The sequence below is a fragment of the Bombina bombina genome, chromosome 2 (genome assembly GCF_027579735.1).
Source record: "Bombina bombina isolate aBomBom1 chromosome 2, aBomBom1.pri, whole genome shotgun sequence".
NCBI lineage: Eukaryota > Metazoa > Chordata > Amphibia > Anura > Bombinatoridae > Bombina > Bombina bombina.
Window position 1 is genome coordinate 254,116,832 of NC_069500.1, and position 19,995 is coordinate 254,136,826.

General features: G+C 39.2%; 1 protein-coding gene across 1 annotated transcript in view; it reads left to right on the plus strand.

The window, feature by feature from the left end:
- PPIP5K2 (diphosphoinositol pentakisphosphate kinase 2) overlaps positions 1–19,995 on the plus strand; it is a 466,186-nt gene that overhangs the window by 281,854 nt on the left and 164,337 nt on the right. Inside the window, 4 exon segments of the mRNA XM_053701522.1 lie at positions 1,174–1,301; positions 1,705–1,819; positions 2,919–3,026; positions 3,109–3,225. Of these exon segments, the coding sequence (XP_053557497.1) occupies positions 1,174–1,301; positions 1,705–1,819; positions 2,919–3,026; positions 3,109–3,225 (468 nt within the window).

Genomic DNA, 19,995 nt, shown 5'->3' on the forward strand with positions numbered 1-19,995 from the left:
TTTGAAGAACTTTGGAATGGAATGTGAAATATTCATATTTTCGTGTTGTTTAGTGCACTTTTTTTTTTTCTCCATTGACTTCTATGGGGGAATAGGTTATTGCGCGCGCGGTATTAATGCGGCTTTTTAAGCGTGTCGGGTTAGCATGCAAGCAAAAACAGTTTACTTTCAACTTGTAATACGAGCGCTACCCAACGTGCGCAAAATGCTTACTTCCAGCAGAGTTAAAGCTCAAGTGGGAGCGTTAAATACCGCTCCACTTCTAATCTGGCTCTGTGTGTGTTTTAGTTGTGTCATACCTCATAACTGCCAAAATAAGAAGACAATAAATGGCAACACAATATAGAGATTGGATGTCATCCAGGGTCTACATGTTTATGTCAAAAGATCAAAGGATTTGAAGAAAACAACCTGTCTCTTTGTTATTCCCCAGGGACAATCATTAAGGCTTTTCATCAGTTAATACTGCCGTTTTGCGTTGGGTAGCGGAGTGCGTCATAAAAAAGTTCAGATTCCAGTTGTGCTGAATGTTTACTGTACCTTCTGAACATTGTCGTTTTGCAGTCTGGCTATAATCAAATACTTTCCTTTTCCACTACAAGTTAGACATACGGCAGTCAGCAATAACAAAACATAGAAGAAAACTATTTAATCATTTTATGTCACAAAAACACTTCTTCTTTCACACCCAATTATATACTGCTTTGTACCCCTTGTCACTGGAGAGTATTTTTGTAGGGTGAGCCATTATAGAAAATTAGTAAAAAAAAAATAAAAAAAAATTAGGTACCATCCTAGGTTTCCCCTTTTCTATCTTTTCCGCTGAGGAAAATTCGGGACAGATATAAAACAGTCAATAAAACATTGTGCACAAACAAGGCTAACAGGCTCTCCGCATTAGGAGATTAGGAGAAACTTGGGTTTTAACATGGCATCATCCATAACTTTTTAGAAACTCAGTGGGATTTAGAAAACAAACAATTTTCAGATTAAACTACATGAAAAGTGGTAAAATAATGAATGTATTTTTTTTTTTTTTTTGATTATTTTTTTAAACTACAGTTACACATTTTAAATTATAATCTTACATAGTTTAATGTATGTATTGTATGTTCATTTTTAGTTCGTGTTTTTTTATTCTTTGTTAAATAGTTCTATCTTTTTATATTCTAGGAATACGGCATATCCAAATTAGAAAAGTTAGAAATTGCCAAAGGTTACTGCACACCCCTTGTTAGAAAGATCCGGTCTGATCTTCAGAGAACACAAGATGATGACACTGTAAACAAACTTCATCCACTGTACGAAACCTTTTTTTAATTATATTACTTTAAATCTTTTGTAATTTGAGCTTTCTTAGATTATAACTCTGAACAGAAAGAGACTTGGGGCGCGATGATTAAAAGCTCGCCAGCATGGCAAAATCTTTGGGGGCTTTTTCTAAGACATTCTTTTGCAATATTGGTGCTTCGTCTTCATATACAGAGCTCTGCATAGTGAAATAAACCGCTCTTAAGATAATATTTGCTGTTCTTAGAGTCTTTGAGGGACCAAGCAGTACTGATGGGAAATCTTAGATCATCTCACCAGAGCGGAGAGTTTTAGAGCATTGGGCCCTTAATCATATATTTTTTTAAGAGGTTAATTTACTAGTTTTTGTTATGTCCCGCTAATAATATCCCTCTTATATGTTCTTGCCCACAGGTATTCTAGAGGTGTCATGTCACCAGAGCGGCATGTGCGGACCCGCTTATATTTTACTAGTGAAAGCCATGTTCACTCGCTCTTGTCTATTCTTCGTTTTGGAGCTTTGTGTGATGTAAGTAAACGTTTGTCTCTTTTGCAGACAAGAAATATGGGTGGGGCAGTTGCAATCCTGTAGAAAGGTTTAGTGATTTTATTTCCTACAAAATTCATAATTAAAGGGACATTAAACCCAATTTTTTTCTTTCATGAAAAGTTCCAATTTACTATTATCAAATTTACTTCATTCTCATATTATTCTTTGTTTAAGAGATATCTAGATAGGTAGCATGCACGTGTCTGGAGCACTACATGGCAGGAAATAGTGCTGCCATCTGGTGCTCTTGCTAATGTATAGCATTGTTGCAAAACTGCGTCTATATAGTACTGCAGACACGTGCACACTCCTGAACTTACCTTCCTGCTTTTAAACAAAGGATAACAAGAAAACTAAGACAATTTTATAATAGAAGTAAAGTTATTTAAAGGGATATTCCAGCCAAAACTGGAATCCACATAGATGTGTTTCAGTATTGAATAGAAGCATTTTTATAATATACATGTATTAGCAAAAAATGCTTCTAATAAATGCTATAAATGTTTCAAATGAATATTTAAGTATGCACTGTGCACCAGCATTTTAAATACAGCATTTGCTCAGAGAGCCTAAGGTGCTTGTACCGTCTGATAATGACTCAATTTGTTAGTTAATAACATGATACAAGCCCCACTGGCGCTCTGAGCAGCTGCAGTATATAACATGCTGGTGCACTGCGAATATCTAGCTATGCTTCACATGCACGTGCAGAGAAAAATGTTAACACTAAAACAGTGATAACTTTTACAAGAGGCATTTTTGCTAATACATGCATATTACAAATATGTTTCTATTCAAAGATGTAATTCATCTATTGACTGGAATGTCCCTTTAAATGTTATGCTTCTTTGAAACTTCCAATTTTTATATATATACACACATACTTTTCTATGGGATTTTGATTGACTCCATAGCTGGATAATGCAAGTGATAAGCTGCAGCATTATTATTGTTTGTTGTGTTTTTTAAAGTATTCATTTATTTAAAAAAAAAAAAAAAAAAAAAGCCATAATATTATGATTGAATAAAGAAAACTACATACTGAAGCGACATATAATATATATGGGTTTTCCCTTAGGAAACCAAAGACGAACAGTGGAAAAGATCCATGGATTACCTAAACTTTGTAAATGAACTCAACTACATGACTCAGATTGTGATAATGCTGTATGAAGACCCAAACAAGGTGAGATTTGGCTAAATATGCTGCTGATAAAATGCTCTTCACAAATCTGCATAAAGCATATTAAATGATTTTAATTTTCTAGGATCTTTCATCAGAGGAGCGTTTTCATGTTGAGCTGCACTTCAGTCCTGGAGCCAAAGGCTGTGAAGAAGATAAAAATTTACCATCGGGATTTGGATACAGGCCGGCATCTAGAGAGGTTTGGATGGGTTGTCTTTTTGATTTTAGTTGCAGAGAAATATTTTAATGGATCGAAAGGTAAAAATGTAATTCTGTACTTGGGTACATAGAAGCATTTTCGCAGTATGCTTTCATTAGCAAAAATGCTTCTAGTGAAATGTATTACAGGTTTTTGTTGCATACTCAAATATGCTGTGGATGACACATGCACCACCATTCAAACTGAGTGAGCAGCGGCTTGTATGGCACAAATGAAATCTTTAATACACATCACCGGCAGCTCTCTGCTTGAATACTGATCCTCTAGTCACACGTAGCATGCGTAAGCTGCTTAACCAGCAATAACATTTACTAGACGCATATTTACTAATAGAAGGATACTGCAAAAATGCTTCTATTTAAAATGAATTCATGCACATTTTCAATATGGATCTTTCTATCCCTTTAACTATAATGGGTGCATTTAACATTGTAAAAATGAGAGAAATAATAATTTAGTAGATTGTGGTAGAAAAAAGAATTACTGGAGAACTGATTATAATTATATGAATTGTTTTGTTTACTCTTCAAACTGTTGAGGAAAGCTTAGGAATATCAATTGTATTGCAGATACTTTTAAAATACTGATCCATTACATGTTTTATTTTTTTATTTGTGTAATGCAGAAACTGTTTTATTCTTGCGTGCAGTGGGAATTTCCTTTAGTTGCAAAGTAGTGGTGATATATTCAGCATTCTCTCACTACATCCACATTTTACAGTGTCCTAGAAGTGATAAGTGATACTTTGTTCTTACCTTTACAAGATCTGAATGATAATGTCTTCTTAATATGCTGACATTAAAGACTTACATTTGTTTTGGACTTATTGGTATAATTATTTCTTTCATGTAATTGGCAAGAGTCCATGAGCTAGTGACGTATGGGATATACAATCCTACCAGGAGGGGCAAAGTTTCCCAAACCTCAAAATGCCTATAAATAAACCCATCACCACACCCACAATTCAGTTTTGCAAACTTTGCCTCCTATGGAGGTGGTGAAGTAAGTTTGTGCTAAGATTTCTATGTTGACATGCGCTTCTCAGCATTTTGAAACCCGATTCCTCTCAGAGTACAGCGAATGTCAGAGGGACGTGGAGAGTATCACCTATTGAATGCAATGATTTTCCTAACGGGGGTCTTTTTCATAGGTTCTCTGTTATCGGTCGTAGAGATTCATCTCCTACCTCCCTTTTCAGATCGACGATATACTCTCATATACCATTACCTCTACTGATAACTGTTTCAGTACTGGTTTGCCTATCTGCTATATGTGGATGGGTGTCTTTGGGTAAGTATATTTTTATTACTTAAGACACCTCAGCTATGGTTTTGGCACTTTATGCATTTATATAAAGTTCTAAATATATGTATTGTACTTATATTTGCCATGAGTCCGGTTCATGTCTTTCCTTTTGCAGATTGTCAGTTTCTTATTTGGGGAAAATTAATACTAAGAAATATTTTTTTCTTACCTGGGGTTTAGTCTTTTTTTCAATTGACTACTTTCTTTCAAATTGCGGGCTGAATTAGGCTCGTGGGTGCGCCAAATGCTACACTTTATTGCGTCATTCTTGGCGCGAGAATTATTTGGCGCGAAAGGCACGTCCGTTGACGCAAGTTCGTCATTTCTGACGTCGTAATTGACGCAGAGGTTGCATCATTAGTGACGCGAGTGTGTCATTTCCGGATATGGTTGGCGCCAAAAAAAATTTAAGTTACGTTGTGCGTCATACTTGGCGCCAAACCGTTTTTCATTATTTATTTGCCCCATTGCTGTTTGCCTCTTGCCTTTTTCTATGTCAGAGGGCTATGTTATTTGCATTTTTTCCCATTCCTGAAACTGTCATATAAGGAAATTGATCATTTTGCTTTATATGTTGTTTTTTCTTTTACATTCTGCAAGATGTCTCAATCTGATCCTGCCTCAGAAGTATCTGTTGGAACTTTGCTGCCTGACATCGGTTCTACCAAAGCTAAGTGCATTTGTTGTAAAATTGTGGAGATTATATCTCATAATGTCATTTGTATTAGTTGCCATGATCAACTTTTACATGCAAATAGTGTGTCCATCAGTAATAGTACATTGCCGGTTGCAGTTCCTTCAACTTCTAATGTACATGATATACCTATGAATTTTAAAGAATTTGTTACTGATTCTATTCAGAAGGCTTTGTCTGCATTTCCGCCTTCTAATAAGCGTAAGAGGTCTTTCTTTCATGTAATTAGCAAGAGTCCATGAGCTAGTGACGTATGGGATATACATTCCTACCAGGAGGGGCAAAGTTTCCCAAACCTCAAAATGCCTATAAATACACCCCTCACCACGGCGTCATCCTTACTTGTGGGATATTCTCTTCCCCAACAGGAAATGGCAAAGAGCCCAGCAAAGCTGGTCACATGATCCCTCCTAGGCTCCGCCTTCCCCAGTCATTCTCTTTGCCGTTGTACAGGCAACATCTCCACGGAGATGGCTTAGAGTTTTTTGGTGTTTAACTGTAGTTTTTATTCTTCAATCAAGAGTTGTTATTTTAAAATAGTGCTGGTATGTACTATTTACTCTGAAACAGAAAAGTGATGAAGATTTCTGTTTGTAAGAGGAAAATGATTTTAGCAACCGTTACTAAAATCGATGGCTGTTTCCACACAGGACTGTTGAGAGGAATTAACTTCAGTTGGGGGAAACAGTGAGCAGACTTTTGCTGCTTGAGGTATGACACATTTCTAACAAGACTATGTAATGCTGGAAGCTGTCATTTTCCCTATGGGATCCGGTAAGCCATTTTTATTACATAAGAATAAAGGGCTTCACAAGGGCTTTTAAGACTGGTAGACATTTTCTGGGCTAAAACGATTGATATATAAGCATTTTTAATACTTCATAGCTTTGAGGAATTATTTTATTCTTGGGAATTATGTAAAATAACCGGCAGGCACTGTATTGGACACCTTGTTCTCTAGGGGCTTTCCCTAATCATAGGCAGAGCCTCATTTTCGCTCCTCTATTGCGCAGTTGTTTTTGAGAAGCATGACATGCAGATGCATGTGTGAGGAGCTCAGATACATAGAAAAGGCTTTCTGAAGGCGTCATTTGGTATCGTATTCCCCTTTGGGCTTGGTTGGGTCTCAGCAAAGCAGATACCAGGGACTGTATAGGGGTTAAACATAAAAACGGCTCCGGTTCCGTTATTTTAAGAGTTAAAGCTTTCAAATTTGGTGTGCAATACTTTTAAGGCTTTAAGACACTGTGGTGAAATTTTGGTGAATTTTGAACAATTCCTTCATACTTTTTCACATTTGCAGTAATAAAGTGTGTTCAGTTTAAAATTTAAAGTGACAGTAACGGTTTTATTTTAAAACGTTTTTTGTACTTTGTTATCAAGTTTATGCCTGTTTAACATGTCTGAACTACCAGATAGACTGTGTTCTGTATGTGGGGAAGCCAAGGTTCCTTCTCATTTAAATATATGTGATTTATGTGACACAAAATTTAGAGAAAATGATGCCCAAGATGATTCCTCAAGTGAGGGGAGTAAGCATGGTACTGCATCATCCCCTCCTTCGTCTACGCCAGTCTTGCCCACACAGGAGGCCCCTAGTACATCTAGTGCGCCAATACTCCTTACTATGCAACAATTAACGGCTGTAATGGATAATTCTATCAAAAACATTTTAGCCAAAATGCCCACTTATCAGCGAAAGCGCGATTGCTCTGTTTTAGAAAATACGGAAGAGCATGAGGACGCTGATGATATTGGTTCTGAAGTGCCCCTACACCAGTCTGAGGGGGCCAGGGAGGTTTTGTCTGAGGGAGAAATTTCAGATTCAGGGAAAATTTCTCAACAAGCTGAACCTGATGTGATTACATTCAAATTTAAATTGGAACATCTCCGCTCTCTGCTTAAGGAGGTGTTATCTACTCTGGATGATTGTGAGAATTTGGTCATTCCAGAGAAATTATGTAAGATGGACAAGTTCCTAGAGGTCCCGGGGCCCCCCGAAGCTTTTCCTATACCCAAGCGGGTGGCGGATATTGTAAACAAAGAATGGGAAAGGCCCGGCATACCTTTCGTCCCTCCCCCTATATTTAAGAAATTGTTTCCTATGGTCGACCCCAGAAAGGACTTATGGCAGACAGTCCCCAAGGTCGAGGGGGCGGTTTCTACTCTAAACAAACGCACCACTATACCCATAGAAGATAGTTGTGCTTTCAAAGATCCTATGGATAAAAAATTAGAGGGTTTGCTTAAAAAGATGTTTGTTCAGCAAGGTTACCTTCTACAACCAATTTCATGCATTGTTCCTGTCACTACAGCAGCGTGTTTCTGGTTCGATGAACTAGAAAAGGCGCTCAATAAAGATTCTTCTTATGAGGAGATTTTGGACAGAATTCATGCTCTCAAATTGGCTAACTCTTTCACCTTAGACGCCACTTTGCAATTGGCTAGATTAGCGGCGAAAAATTCTGGGTTTGCTATTGTGGCGCGCAGAGCGCTTTGGCTAAAATCTTGGTCAGCGGATGCGTCTTCCAAGAACAAATTGCTTAACATTCCTTTCAAGGGGAAAACGCTGTTTGGCCCTGACTTGAAAGAGATTATTTCTGATATCACTGGGGGTAAGGGCCACGCCCTTCCTCAGGATAGGTCTTTCAAGGCTAAAAATAAACCAAATTTTCGTCCCTTTCGCAGAAACGGACCAGCCCCAAGTGCTACATCCTCTAAGCAAGAGGGTAATACTTCTCAAGCCAAGCCAGCCTGGAGGCCAATGCAAGGCTGGAACAAAGGTAAGCAGGCCAAGAAACCTGCCACTGCTACCAAGACAGCATGAGATGTTGGCCCCCGATCCGGGACCGGATCTGGTGGGGGGCAGACTCTCTCTCTTCGCTCAGGCTTGGGCAAGAGATGTTCTGGATCCTTGGGCGCTGGAAATAGTCTCCCAAGGTTATCTTCTGGAATTCAAGGGGCAGGTTCCACAGGTCTCAATTGTCTTCAGACCACATAAAAAAACAGGCATTCTTACATTGTGTAGAAGACCTGTTAAAAATGGGAGTGATTCATCCTGTTCCATTAGGAGAACAAGGGATGGGGTTCTACTCCAATCTGTTCATAGTTCCCAAAAAAGAGGGAACATTCAGACTAATCTTAGATCTCAAGATCCTAAACAAGTTTCTCAAGGTTCCATCGTTCAAAATGGAAACCATTCGAACAATTCTTCCTTCCATCCAGGAAGGTCAATTCATGACCACGGTGGATTTAAAGGATGCGTATCTACATATTCCTATCCACAAGGAACATCATCGGTTCCTAAGGTTCGCCTTTCTGGACAAGCATTACCAGTTTGTGGCACTTCCGTTCGGATTAGCCACTGCTCCAAGAATTTTCACAAAGGTACTGGGGTCCCTTCTAGCGGTGCTAAGACCAAGGGGCATTGCAGTAGTACCTTACTTGGACGACATTCTGATTCAAGCGTCGTCCCTTCCACAAGCAAAGGCTCACACGGACATCGTCCTGGCCTTTCTCAGATCTCACGGGTGGAAAGTGAACGTAGAAAAAAGTTCTCTATCTCCGTCAACAAGAGTTCCCTTCTTGGGAACAATAATAGACTCCTTAGAAATGAGGATTTTTCTGACAGAGGCCAGAAAATCAAAACTTCTAAACTCTTGTCAAGTACTTCATTCTGTTCCTCTTCCTTCCATAGCGCAGTGCATGGAAGTAATAGGTTTGATGGTTGCGGCAATGGACATAGTTCCTTTTGCGCGAATTCATCTGAGACCATTACAACTGTGCATGCTCAGTCAGTGGAATGGGGATTATACAGACTTGTCTCCGACGATACAAGTAGATCAGAGGACCAGAGATTCACTCCGTTGGTGGCTGTCCCTGGACAACCTGTCACAGGGGATGAGCTTCCGCAGACCAGAGTGGGTCATTGTCACGACCGACGCCAGTCTGGTGGGCTGGGGCGCGGTCTGGGGACTCCTGAAAGCTCAGGGTCTTTGGTCTCGGGAAGAATCTCTTCTCCCGATAAATATTCTGGAACTAAGAGCGATATTCAATGCTCTCAAGGCTTGGCCTCAGCTAGCAAAGGCCAAATTCATACGGTTTCAATCGGACAACATGACGACTGTTGCGTACATCAACCATCAGGGGGGAACAAGGAGTTCCCTGGCGATGGAAGAAGTGACCAAAATCATTCAATGGGCGGAGACTCACTCCTGCCACTTGTCTGCAATCCACATCCCAGGAGTGGAAAATTGGGAAGCGGATTTTCTGAGTCGTCAGTCATTTCATCCGGGGGAGTGGGAACTCCATCCGGAAATCTTTGCCCAAATTACTCAGTTGTGGGGCATTCCAGACATGGATCTGATGGCATCTCGTCAGAACTTCAAGGTTCCTTGCTACGGGTCCAGATCCAGGGATCCCAAGGCGACTCTAGTAGATTCACTAGTAGCACCTTGGACCTTCAAACTAGCATATGTGTTCCCACCGTTTCCTCTCATCCCCAGGCTGGTAGCCAGGATCAATCAGGAGAGGGCATCGGTGATCTTGATAGCTCCTGCGTGGCCACGCAGGACTTGGTATGCAGACCTGGTGAATATGTCATCGGCTCCACCATGGAAGCTACCTTTGAGACGGGACCTTCTTGTTCAAGGTCCGTTCGAACATCCGAATCTGGTCTCACTCCAACTGACTGCTTGGAGATTGAACGCTTGATTTTATCAAAGCGAGGGTTCTCAGATTCTGTCATTGATACTCTTGTTCAGGCCAGAAAGCCTGTAACTAGAAAAATCTACCATAAAATATGGAAAAGATATATCTGTTGGTGTGAATCTAAAGGATTCCCTTGGGACAAGATAAAAATTCCTAAGATTCTATCCTTTCTTCAAGAAGGTTTGGAGAAAGGATTATCTGCAAGTTCTTTGAAGGGACAGATTTCTGCTTTGTCTGTGTTACTTCACAAAAAGCTGGCAGCTGTGCCAGATGTTCAAGCTTTTGTTCAGGCTCTGGTTAGAATCAAGCCTGTTTACAAACCTTTGACTCCTCCTTGGAGTCTCAATTTAGTTCTTTCAGTTCTTCAGGGGGTTCCGTTTGAACCCTTACATTCCGTTGATATTAAGTTATTATCTTGGAAAGTTTTGTTTTTGGTTGCAATCTCTTCTGCTAGAAGAGTTTCAGAGTTATCTGCTCTGCAGTGTTCTCCTCCTTATCTGGTGTTCCATGCAGATAAGGTGGTTTTGCGTACTAAACCTGGTTTTCTTCCGAAAGTTGTTTCTAACAAAAACATTAACCAGGAGATAGTCGTGCCTTCTTTGTGTCCGAATCCAGTTTCAAAGAAGGAACGTTTGTTGCACAATTTGGATGTAGTTCGTGCTCTAAAATTCTATTTAGATGCTACAAAGGATTTTAGACAAACATCTTCCTTGTTTGTTGTTTATTCTGGTAAAAGGAGAGGTCAAAAAGCAACTTCTACCTCTCTCTCTTTTTGGCTTAAAAGCATCATCAGATTGACTTACGAGTCTTCCGGACGGCAGCCTCCTGAAAGAATCACAGCTCATTCCACTAGGGCCGTGGCTTCCACATGGGCCTTCAAGAACGAGGCTTCTGTTGATCAGATATGTAAGGCAGCGACTTGGTCTTCACTGCACACTTTTACTAAATTTTACAAATTTGATACTTTTGCTTCTTCTGAGGCTATTTTTGGGAGAAAGGTTTTGCAAGCCGTGGTGCCTTCAATCTAGGTGACCTGATTTGCTCCCTCCCTTCATCCGTGTCCTAAAGCTTTGGTATTGGTTCCCACAAGTAAGGATGACGCCGTGGACCGGACACACCGTTGGAGAAAGTAATTTATCAGGTAAACATAAATTCTGTTTTTCTGTGACACTCTAAGCTATGGTTGGGCACTTTGTTTATAAAGTTCTAAATATATGTATTCAAACATTTATTTGCCTTGACTCAGAATGTTCAACTTTCCTTATTTTTCAGACAGTCAGTTTCATATTTGGGATTATGCATTTGAATTATTCATTTTTTCTTACCTTCAAAAATTTGACTCTTTTTTCCCTGTGGGCTGTTAGGCTCGCAGGGGCTGAAAATGCTTCATTTTATTGCGTCATTCTTGGCGCTGACTTTTTTGGCGCAAAAATTCTTTTCCGTTTCCGGCGTCATACGTGTCGCCGGAAGTTGCGTCATTTTTTGACGTCATTTTGCGCCAAAAATGTCGGCGTTCCGGATGTGGCGTCATTTTGGCGCCAAAAGCATTTAGGCGCCAAATAATGTAGATTTGGCGCTAAAAAATATGGGCGTCGCTTTTGTCTCCACATTATTTAAGCCTCATTTTTCATTGCTTCTGGTTGCTAGAAGCTTGTTCTTTGGCATTTTTTCCCATTCCTGAAACTGTCATATAAGGAATTTGATCTATTTTGCTTTATATGTTGTTTTTTCTCTTACATATTGCAAGATGTCTCACGTTGCATCTGAGTAAGAAGATACTACAGGAAAATCGCTGTCTAGTGCTGGATCTACCAAAGCTAAGTGTATCTGCTGTAAACTTTTGGTAGCTATTCCTCCGGCTGTTGTTTGTATTAATTGTCATGACAAACTTGTTAATGCAGATAATATTTCCTTTAGTAATGTACCATTGTCTGTTGCAGTTCCTTCAACATCTAAGGTGCAGAATGTTCCTGATAACATAAGAGATTTTGTTTCTGAATCCATCAAGAAGGCTATGTCTGTTATTTCTCCTTCTAGTAAACGTAAAAAATCTTTTAAAACTTCTCTCCCTACAGATGAATTTTTAAATGAACATCATCATTCTGATTCTGATGACTCTTCTGGTTCAGAGGATTCTGTTTCAGAGATTGATGCTGATAAATCCTCATTTCTTTCATGTAATTAGCAAGAGTCCATGAGCTAGTGACGTATGGGATATACATTCCTACCAGGAGGGGCAAAGTTTCCCAAACCTTAAAATGCCTATAAATACACCCCTCACCACACCCACAATTCAGTTTTACAAACTTTGCCTCCGATGGAGGTGGTGAAGTAAGTTTGTGCTAGATTCTACGTTGATATGCGCTCCGCAGCAAGTTGGAGCCCGGTTTTCCTCTCAGCGTGCAGTGAATGTCAGAGGGATGTGAGGAGAGTATTGCCTATTTGAATGCAGTGATCTCCTTCTAAGGGGTCTATTTCATAGGTTCTCTGTTATCGGTCGTAGAGATTCATCTCTTACCTCCCTTTTCAGATCGACGATATACTCTTATATATACCATTACCTCTGCTGATTCTCGTTTCAGTACTGGTTTGGCTATCTGCTATATGTAGATGAGTGTCCTGGGGTAAGTAAGTCTTATTTTCTGTGACACTCCAAGCTATGGTTGGGCACTTTGTTTATAAAGTTCTAAATATATGTATTCAAACATTTATTTGCCTTGACTCAGAATGTTCAACTTTCCTTATTTTTCAGACAGTCAGTTTCATATTTGGGATAATGCATTTTAATTTAACATTTTTTACCTTAAAATTTGACTTTTTCCCTGTGGGCTGTTAGGCTCGCGGGGGCTGAAAATGCTTCATTTTATTGCGTCATTCTTGGCGCGGACTTTTTTGGCGCAAAAATTCTATTTCCGTTTCCGGCGTCATACGTGTCGCCGGAAGTTGCGTCATTCTTTGACGTTATTTTGCGCCAAAAATGTCGGCGTTCCGGATGTGGCGTCATTTTTGGCGCCAAAAAGCATTTAGGCGCCAAATAATGTGGGCGTCTTATTTGGCGCGAAAAAATATGGGCGTCACTTTTGTCTCCACATTATTTAAGTCTCATTTTTTATTGCTTCTGGTTGCTAGAAGCTTGTTCTTTGGCATTTTTTCCCATTCCTGAAACTGTCATTTAAGGAATTTGATCAATTTTGCTTTATATGTTGTTTTTTTCTTTTACATATTGCAAGATGTTCCACGTTGCAACTGAGTCAGAAGATACTTCAGGAAAATCACTGCACAGTGCTGGAGTTACCAAGCTAAGTGTATCTGCTATAAACTTTTGGTATCTATTTCTCCAGCTGTTATTTGTATTGCATGTCATGTCAAACTTATTAATGCAGATAAAATTTCCTTTAGTACTGTTACATTACCTGTTGCTGTTCCGTCAACATCTAATTTTCAGAGTGTTCCTGATAACATAAGAGATTTTATTTTTTAAATCCATTTAGAAGGCTATGTCTGTTATTTCTCCTTCTAGTATAAATAAAAGTCTTTTAAAACTTCTCTTTTTTTCAGATGAATTTTTAAATGAACATCATCATTCTGATACTGATAATGGTTCTTCTGGTTCAGAGGTTTCTGTCTCAGAGGTTGATGCTGATAAATCTTTGTATTTGTTCAAGATGGAATTTATTCGTTCTTTACTTAAAGAAGTATTATTTGCATTAGAAATAGAGGATTCTGGTCCTCTTGATTCTAAATGTAAACGTTTAAATAAGGTTTTTTAAATCTCCTGTAGTTATTCCAGAAGTGTTTTATCTCCCTGATGCTATTTCTGAAGTAATTTCCAGGGAATGGAATAATTTGGGTAATTTATTTACTCCTTCTAGACGTTTAAGCAAATTATATCCTGTGCCATGTGACAGATTAGAGTTTTTTGAGACAAAAATCCCTAAGGTTATGGGGCTGTCTCTACTCCTGTTAATGTACTACTATTCCTACGGCAGATAGTATTTCATTTAAGGATCCTTTAGATAGGAAAATTGAATCTTTTCTAAGAAAAGCTTACTTATGTTCAGGTAATCTTCTTAGACCTGCTATATTTTTAGCGGATGTTGCTGCAGCTTCAACTTTTTGATTAGAAGCTTTAGCGCAACAAGTAACAGATCATAATTTTATAGCATTATTATTATTCTATAACATGATAATAATTTTATTGGTGATACCATCTTTTGATATCATTAGAGTTGATGTCAGGTATATGTTTCTAGCTATTTTAGCTAGAAAAGCTTTATGGATTAAACTTGGAATGCTGACATGTCTTCTAAGTCATCTTTGCTTTCCCTTTCTTTCCAGGGTAAATAATCATTTTAGTTCCTTTCCTCACAAGGAACAAAAGCCTGATCCTTCATCCTCAGGAGCGGTATCAGTTTGGAAACTATTTCCAGTTTGGAATATATCCAAGCCTTATAGAAACCTATAGCCAGCTCCTAAGTACCTATGAAGGTGCGGCCCTTATTCCAGCTCAGCTGGTATGGGGCAGATTACGTTTTCTTCAAAGAAATTTGGATCAATTCCGTTCTTAATCTCTGGTTTCAGAAACATTGTTTCAGAAAGGTACAGAATTGGCTTCAAGTTAAGGCCTCCTGCTAAGAGATTCTTTTCTTTTCCGTGTCCCAGTTAACACAGCAAAGGCTCAGCATTTCTGTAATGTGTTTCAGATCTAGAGTTGGCTGGAGTATTTATGCCAGTTCCAGTTCTGGAACAGGGGCTGGGGTTTTATTTTATCTCTTCATTTGTACCAAAGAAGGTTAATTCCTTCAGACCAGTTCCGGATCTGTCATTATTGAATCGTTATGTTAGGATACCAACATTCAAGATGGTTATTGTAGGACTATCCTGCCTTTTGTTTAGCAAGGGCATTATATGTCTACAATAGATTTACAGGATGTGTATCTGCATATTCCGATTCATCCAGATCACTTTTAGTGTCTGAGATTCTCTTTTTAGACAAGCATTACCAGTTTTGTGGCTCTACCGTTTGGCCTAGCCTCAGTTCCAAGAATTTTTTTCAAAGGTTCTCGGTGCCCCTTTTTTCTGTAATCAGAGAATAGGGTTTTGGTATTTCCTTATTTGGACGATATTTTGGTACTTGCTCAGTCTTCTCATTTTCGAAGAATCTCATATGAATCGACTTGTGTTGTTTCTTCAAATTCATGGTTGGAGGATCAATTTACCATTCAGTTCATTGATTCCTCAGACAAGGGTAACCTTTTTAGGTTTCTAGATAAATTCAGTGTCTATGACTCTGTCCTTGTCAGACAAGAGAAGTTTAACATTGATATCAGCTTGTCAAAACCTTCAGTCACAATCATTCCCTTTGGTAGCCTTATGCATGGAAAGGTTGGGTCTTAGGACTGCCGCATCAGATGCGATCTCCTTTGCTCGTTTTCACATGCGACCTCTTCAGCTCTGTATGCTGAACCAATGGTGCAGGGATTACTCAAAGATATCTCAATTAATATCTTTAAACCGATTTTACAACACTCTCTGACATGGTGGACAGATCACCATAGTTTAGTTCAGGGGGCTTCTTTGTTCTTCCGACCTGGACTATAATCTCAACAGATGCAAGTCTTACAGGTTGGGGAGCTGTGTGGGGGTATCTGACGGCACAAGGGGTTTGGGAATCTCAGGAGGTGAGATTTCCGATCAATATTTTGGAACTCCGTGCAATTTTCAGAGCTCTTCAGTCTTGGCCTCTTCTCAAGAGAGAGTTGTTCATTTGTTTTCAGATAGACAATGTCACAACTGTGGCATACATCAATCATCAAGGAGGGACTCACAGTCCTCTGGCTATGAAAGAAGTATCTCGAATTTTGGTTTGGGCGGAATCCAGCTCCTGTCTAATCTCTGCGGTTCATATCCCAGGTATGGACAATTGGAAAGCGGATTATCTCAGTCGCCAAACGTTGCATCCGGGCGAATGGTCTCTTCACCCAGAGGTATTTCTTCAGATTGTTCAAATGTGGGAACTTCCAGAAATAGATCTGATGGCTTCTCATCTAAACAAGAAACTTCCCAGGTATCTGTCCAGATCCCGGGATCCTCAGGCGGAGGCAGTGGATGCATTATCACTTCCTTGGAAGTATCATCCTGCCTATATCTTTCCGCCTCTAGTTCTTCTTCCAAGAGTAATCTCCAAGATTCTGAAGGAATGCTCGTTTGTTCTGCTGGTAGCTCCGGCATGGCCTCACAGGTTTTGGTATGCGGATCTTGTCCGGATGGCCTCTTGCCAACCGTGGACTCTTCCGTTAAGACCAGACCTTTTGTCTCAAGGTCCTTTTTTCCATCAGGATCTGAAATCCTTAAATTTAAAGGTATGGAGATTGAACGCTTGATTCTTGGTCAAAGAGGTTTCTCTGACTCTGTGATTAATGATATGTTACAGGCTCGTAAATCTGTATCCAGAGAGATATATTATAGAGTCTGGAAGACTTATATTTCTTGGTGTCTTTCTCATCATTTTTTCTTGGCATTCTTTTAGAATACCGAGAATATTACAGTTTCTTCAGGATGGTTTAGATAAGGGTTTGTCCGCAAGTTCCTTGAAAGGTCAAATCTCTGCTCTTTCTGTTCTTTTTCACAGACAGATTGCTATTCTTCCTGATATTCATTGTTTTGTACAAGCTTTGGTTCGTATAAAGCCTGTCATTAAGTCAATTTCTCCTCCTTGGAGTTTGAATTTGGTTCTGGGGGTTCTTCAAGCTCCTCCATTTGAACCTATGCATTCATTGGATATTAAATTACTTTCTTGGAAAGTTTTGTTCCTTTTGGCCATCTCTTTTGCCAGAAGAGTTTCTGAATTATCTGCTCTTTCTTGTGAGTCTCCTTTTCTGATTTTTCATCAGGATAAGGCAGTGTTGCGAACTTCTTTTGAATTTTTACCTAAGTTGTGAATTCCAACAACATTAGTAGAGACATTGTGGTTCCTTCATTATGTCTTAATCCTAAGAATTCTAAGGAGAAATCGTTGCATTCTTTGGATGTTATTAGAGCTTTGAAATATTATGTTGAAGCTACTAAGTCTTTCCGAAAGACTTCAAGTTTATTTGTTATCTTTTGGTTTGGTTTTAGAAAAGCCAGAAAACTTCTGCCATTTCTTTGGCATCTTGGTTGAAATCTTTAATTCATCTTGCCTATGTTGAGTCGGGTAAGACTCCGCCTCATAGGATTACAGCTCATTCTACTAGGTCAGTTTCTACTTCCTGGGCGTTTAGGAATGAAGCTTCGGTTGATCAGATTTGCAAAGCGGCAACTTGGTCCTCTTTGCATACTTTTACCAAATTCTACCATTTTGTTGTATTTTCTTCTTCTGAAGCAGTTTTTGGTAGAAAAGTACTTCAGGCAGCATTTTCAGTTTGAATCTTCTGCTTATGTTTTTCATTAAACTTTATTTTGGGTGTGGATTATTTTCAGCAGGAATTGGCTGTCTTTATTTTATCCCTCCCTCTCTAGTGACTCTTGTGTGGAAAGATCCACATCTTGGGTAGTCATTATCCCATACGTCACTAGCTCATGGACTCTTGCTAATTACATGAAAGAAAACATAATTTATGTAAGAACTTACCTGATAAATTCATTTCTTTCATATTAGCAAGAGTCCATGAGGCCCGCCCTTTTTTTGTGGTGGTTATGATTTTTTTGTATAAAGCACAATTATTCCAATTCCTTATTTTATATGCTTTCGCACTTTTTTCTTATCACCCCACTTCTTGGCTATTCGTTAAACTGAATTGTGGGTGTGGTGAGGGGTGTATTTATAGGCATTTTAAGGTTTGGGAAACTTTGCCCCTCCTGGTAGGAATGTATATCCCATACGTCACTAGCTCATGGACTCTTGCTAATATGAAAGAAATGAATTTATCAGGTAAGTTCTTACATAAATTATGTTATTTATTTAAAATGGAATTTATTCGTTCTTTACTTAAAGAAGTATTAATTGCTTTAGAAATAGAGGATTCTGGTCCTCTTGATACTAATTCTAAACGTTTAGATAAGGTATTTAAATCTCCTGTGGTTATTCCAGAAGTTTTTCCTGTTCCTAATGCTATTTCTGCAGTAATTTCCAAAGAATGGGATAAATTGGGTAATTCATTTACTCCTTCTAAACGTTTTAAGCAATTATATCCTGTACCGTCTGACAGGTTAGAATTTTGGGACAAAATCCCTAAAGTTGATGGGGCTATTTCTACCCTTGCTAAACGTACTACCATTCCTACGTCAGATGGTACTTCGTTTAAAGATCCTTTAGATAGGAAAATTGAATCCTTTCTAAGAAAAGCTTATCTGTGTTCAGGTAATCTTCTTAGGCCTGCTATATCATTAGCTGATGTTGCTGCAGCTTCAACTTTTTGGTTGGAAACTTTAGCGCAACAAGTAGCAAATCATGATTCTCATGATATTATTATTCTTCTTCAGCATGCTAATAATTTTATTTGTGATGCCATTTTTGATATTATTAGAGTTGATGTCAGGTTTATGTCTCTAGCTATTTTAGCTAGAAGAGCTTTATGGCTTAAGACTTGGAATGCTGATATGGCTTCTAAATCAACTCTACTTTCCATTTCTTTCCAGGGTAACAAATTATTTGGTTCTCAGTTGGATTCTATTATCTCAACTGTTACTGGTGGGAAAGGAACTTTTTTACCACAGGATAAAAAATCTAAAGGTAAAAACAGGGCTAATAATCGTTTTCGTTCCTTTCGTTTCAACAAAGAACAAAAGCCTGATCCTTCATCCTCAGGAGCAGTTTCAGTTTGGAAACCATCTCCAGTCTGGAATAAATCCAAGCCTGCTAGAAAGGCAAAGCCTGCTTCTAAGTCCACATGAAGGTGCGGCCCTCATTCCAGCTCAGCTGGTAGGGGGCAGGTTACGTTTTTTCAAAGAAATTTGGATCAATTCTGTTCACAATCTTTGGATTCAGAACATTGTTTCAGAAGGGTACAGAATTGGTTTCAAGATGAGACCTCCTGCAAAGAAATTTTTTCTTTCCCGTGTCCCAGTAAATCCAGTGAAAGCTCAAGCATTTCTGAATTGTGTTTCAGATCTAGAGTTGGCTGGAGTAATTATGCCAGTTCCAGTTTCGGAACAGGGGATGGGGTTTCTCCAACATAGGTGTGTCCGGTCCACGGCGTCATCCTTACTTGTGGGATATTCTCTTCCCCAACAGGAAATGGCAAAGAGCCCAGCAAAGCTGGTCACATGATCCCTCCTAGGCTCCGCCTACCCCAGTCATTCTCTTTGCCGTTGTACAGGCAACATCTCCACGGAGATGGCTTAGAGTTTTTTAGTGTTTAACTGTAGTTTTTATTATTCAATCAAGAGTTTGTTATTTTGAAATAGTGCTGGTATGTACTATTTACTCAGAAACAGAAAAGAGATGAAGATTTCTGTTTGTATGAGGAAAATGATTTTAGCAACCGTCACTAAAATCCATGGCTGTTCCACACAGGACTGTTGAGAGCAATTAACTTCAGTTGGGGGAACAGTGAGCAGTCTCTTGCTGCTTGAGGTATGACACATTCTAACAAGACGATGTAATGCTGGAAGCTGTCATTTTCCCTATGGGATCCGGTAAGCCATGTTTATCAAGATCGTAAATAAGGGCTTCACAAGGGCTTATTAAGACTGTAGACTTTTTCTGGGCTAAATCGATTCATTATTAACACATATTTAGCCTTGAGGAATCATTTATTCTGGGTTTTTTGATATAATAATATCGGCAGGCACTGTTTTAGACACCTTATTCTTTAGGGGCTTTCCCAAATCATAGGCAGAGCCTCATTTTCGCGCCGGTGTTGCGCACTTGTTTTTGAGAGGCATGACATGCAGTCGCATGTGAGAGGAGCTCTGATACTTAGAAAAGACTTTCTGAAGGCGTCATTTGGTATCGTATTCCCCTTTGGGCTTGGTTGGGTCTCAGCAAAGCAGATACCAGGGACTGTAAAGGGGTTAAAGTTAAAAACGGCTCCGGTTCCGTTATTTTAAGGGTTAAA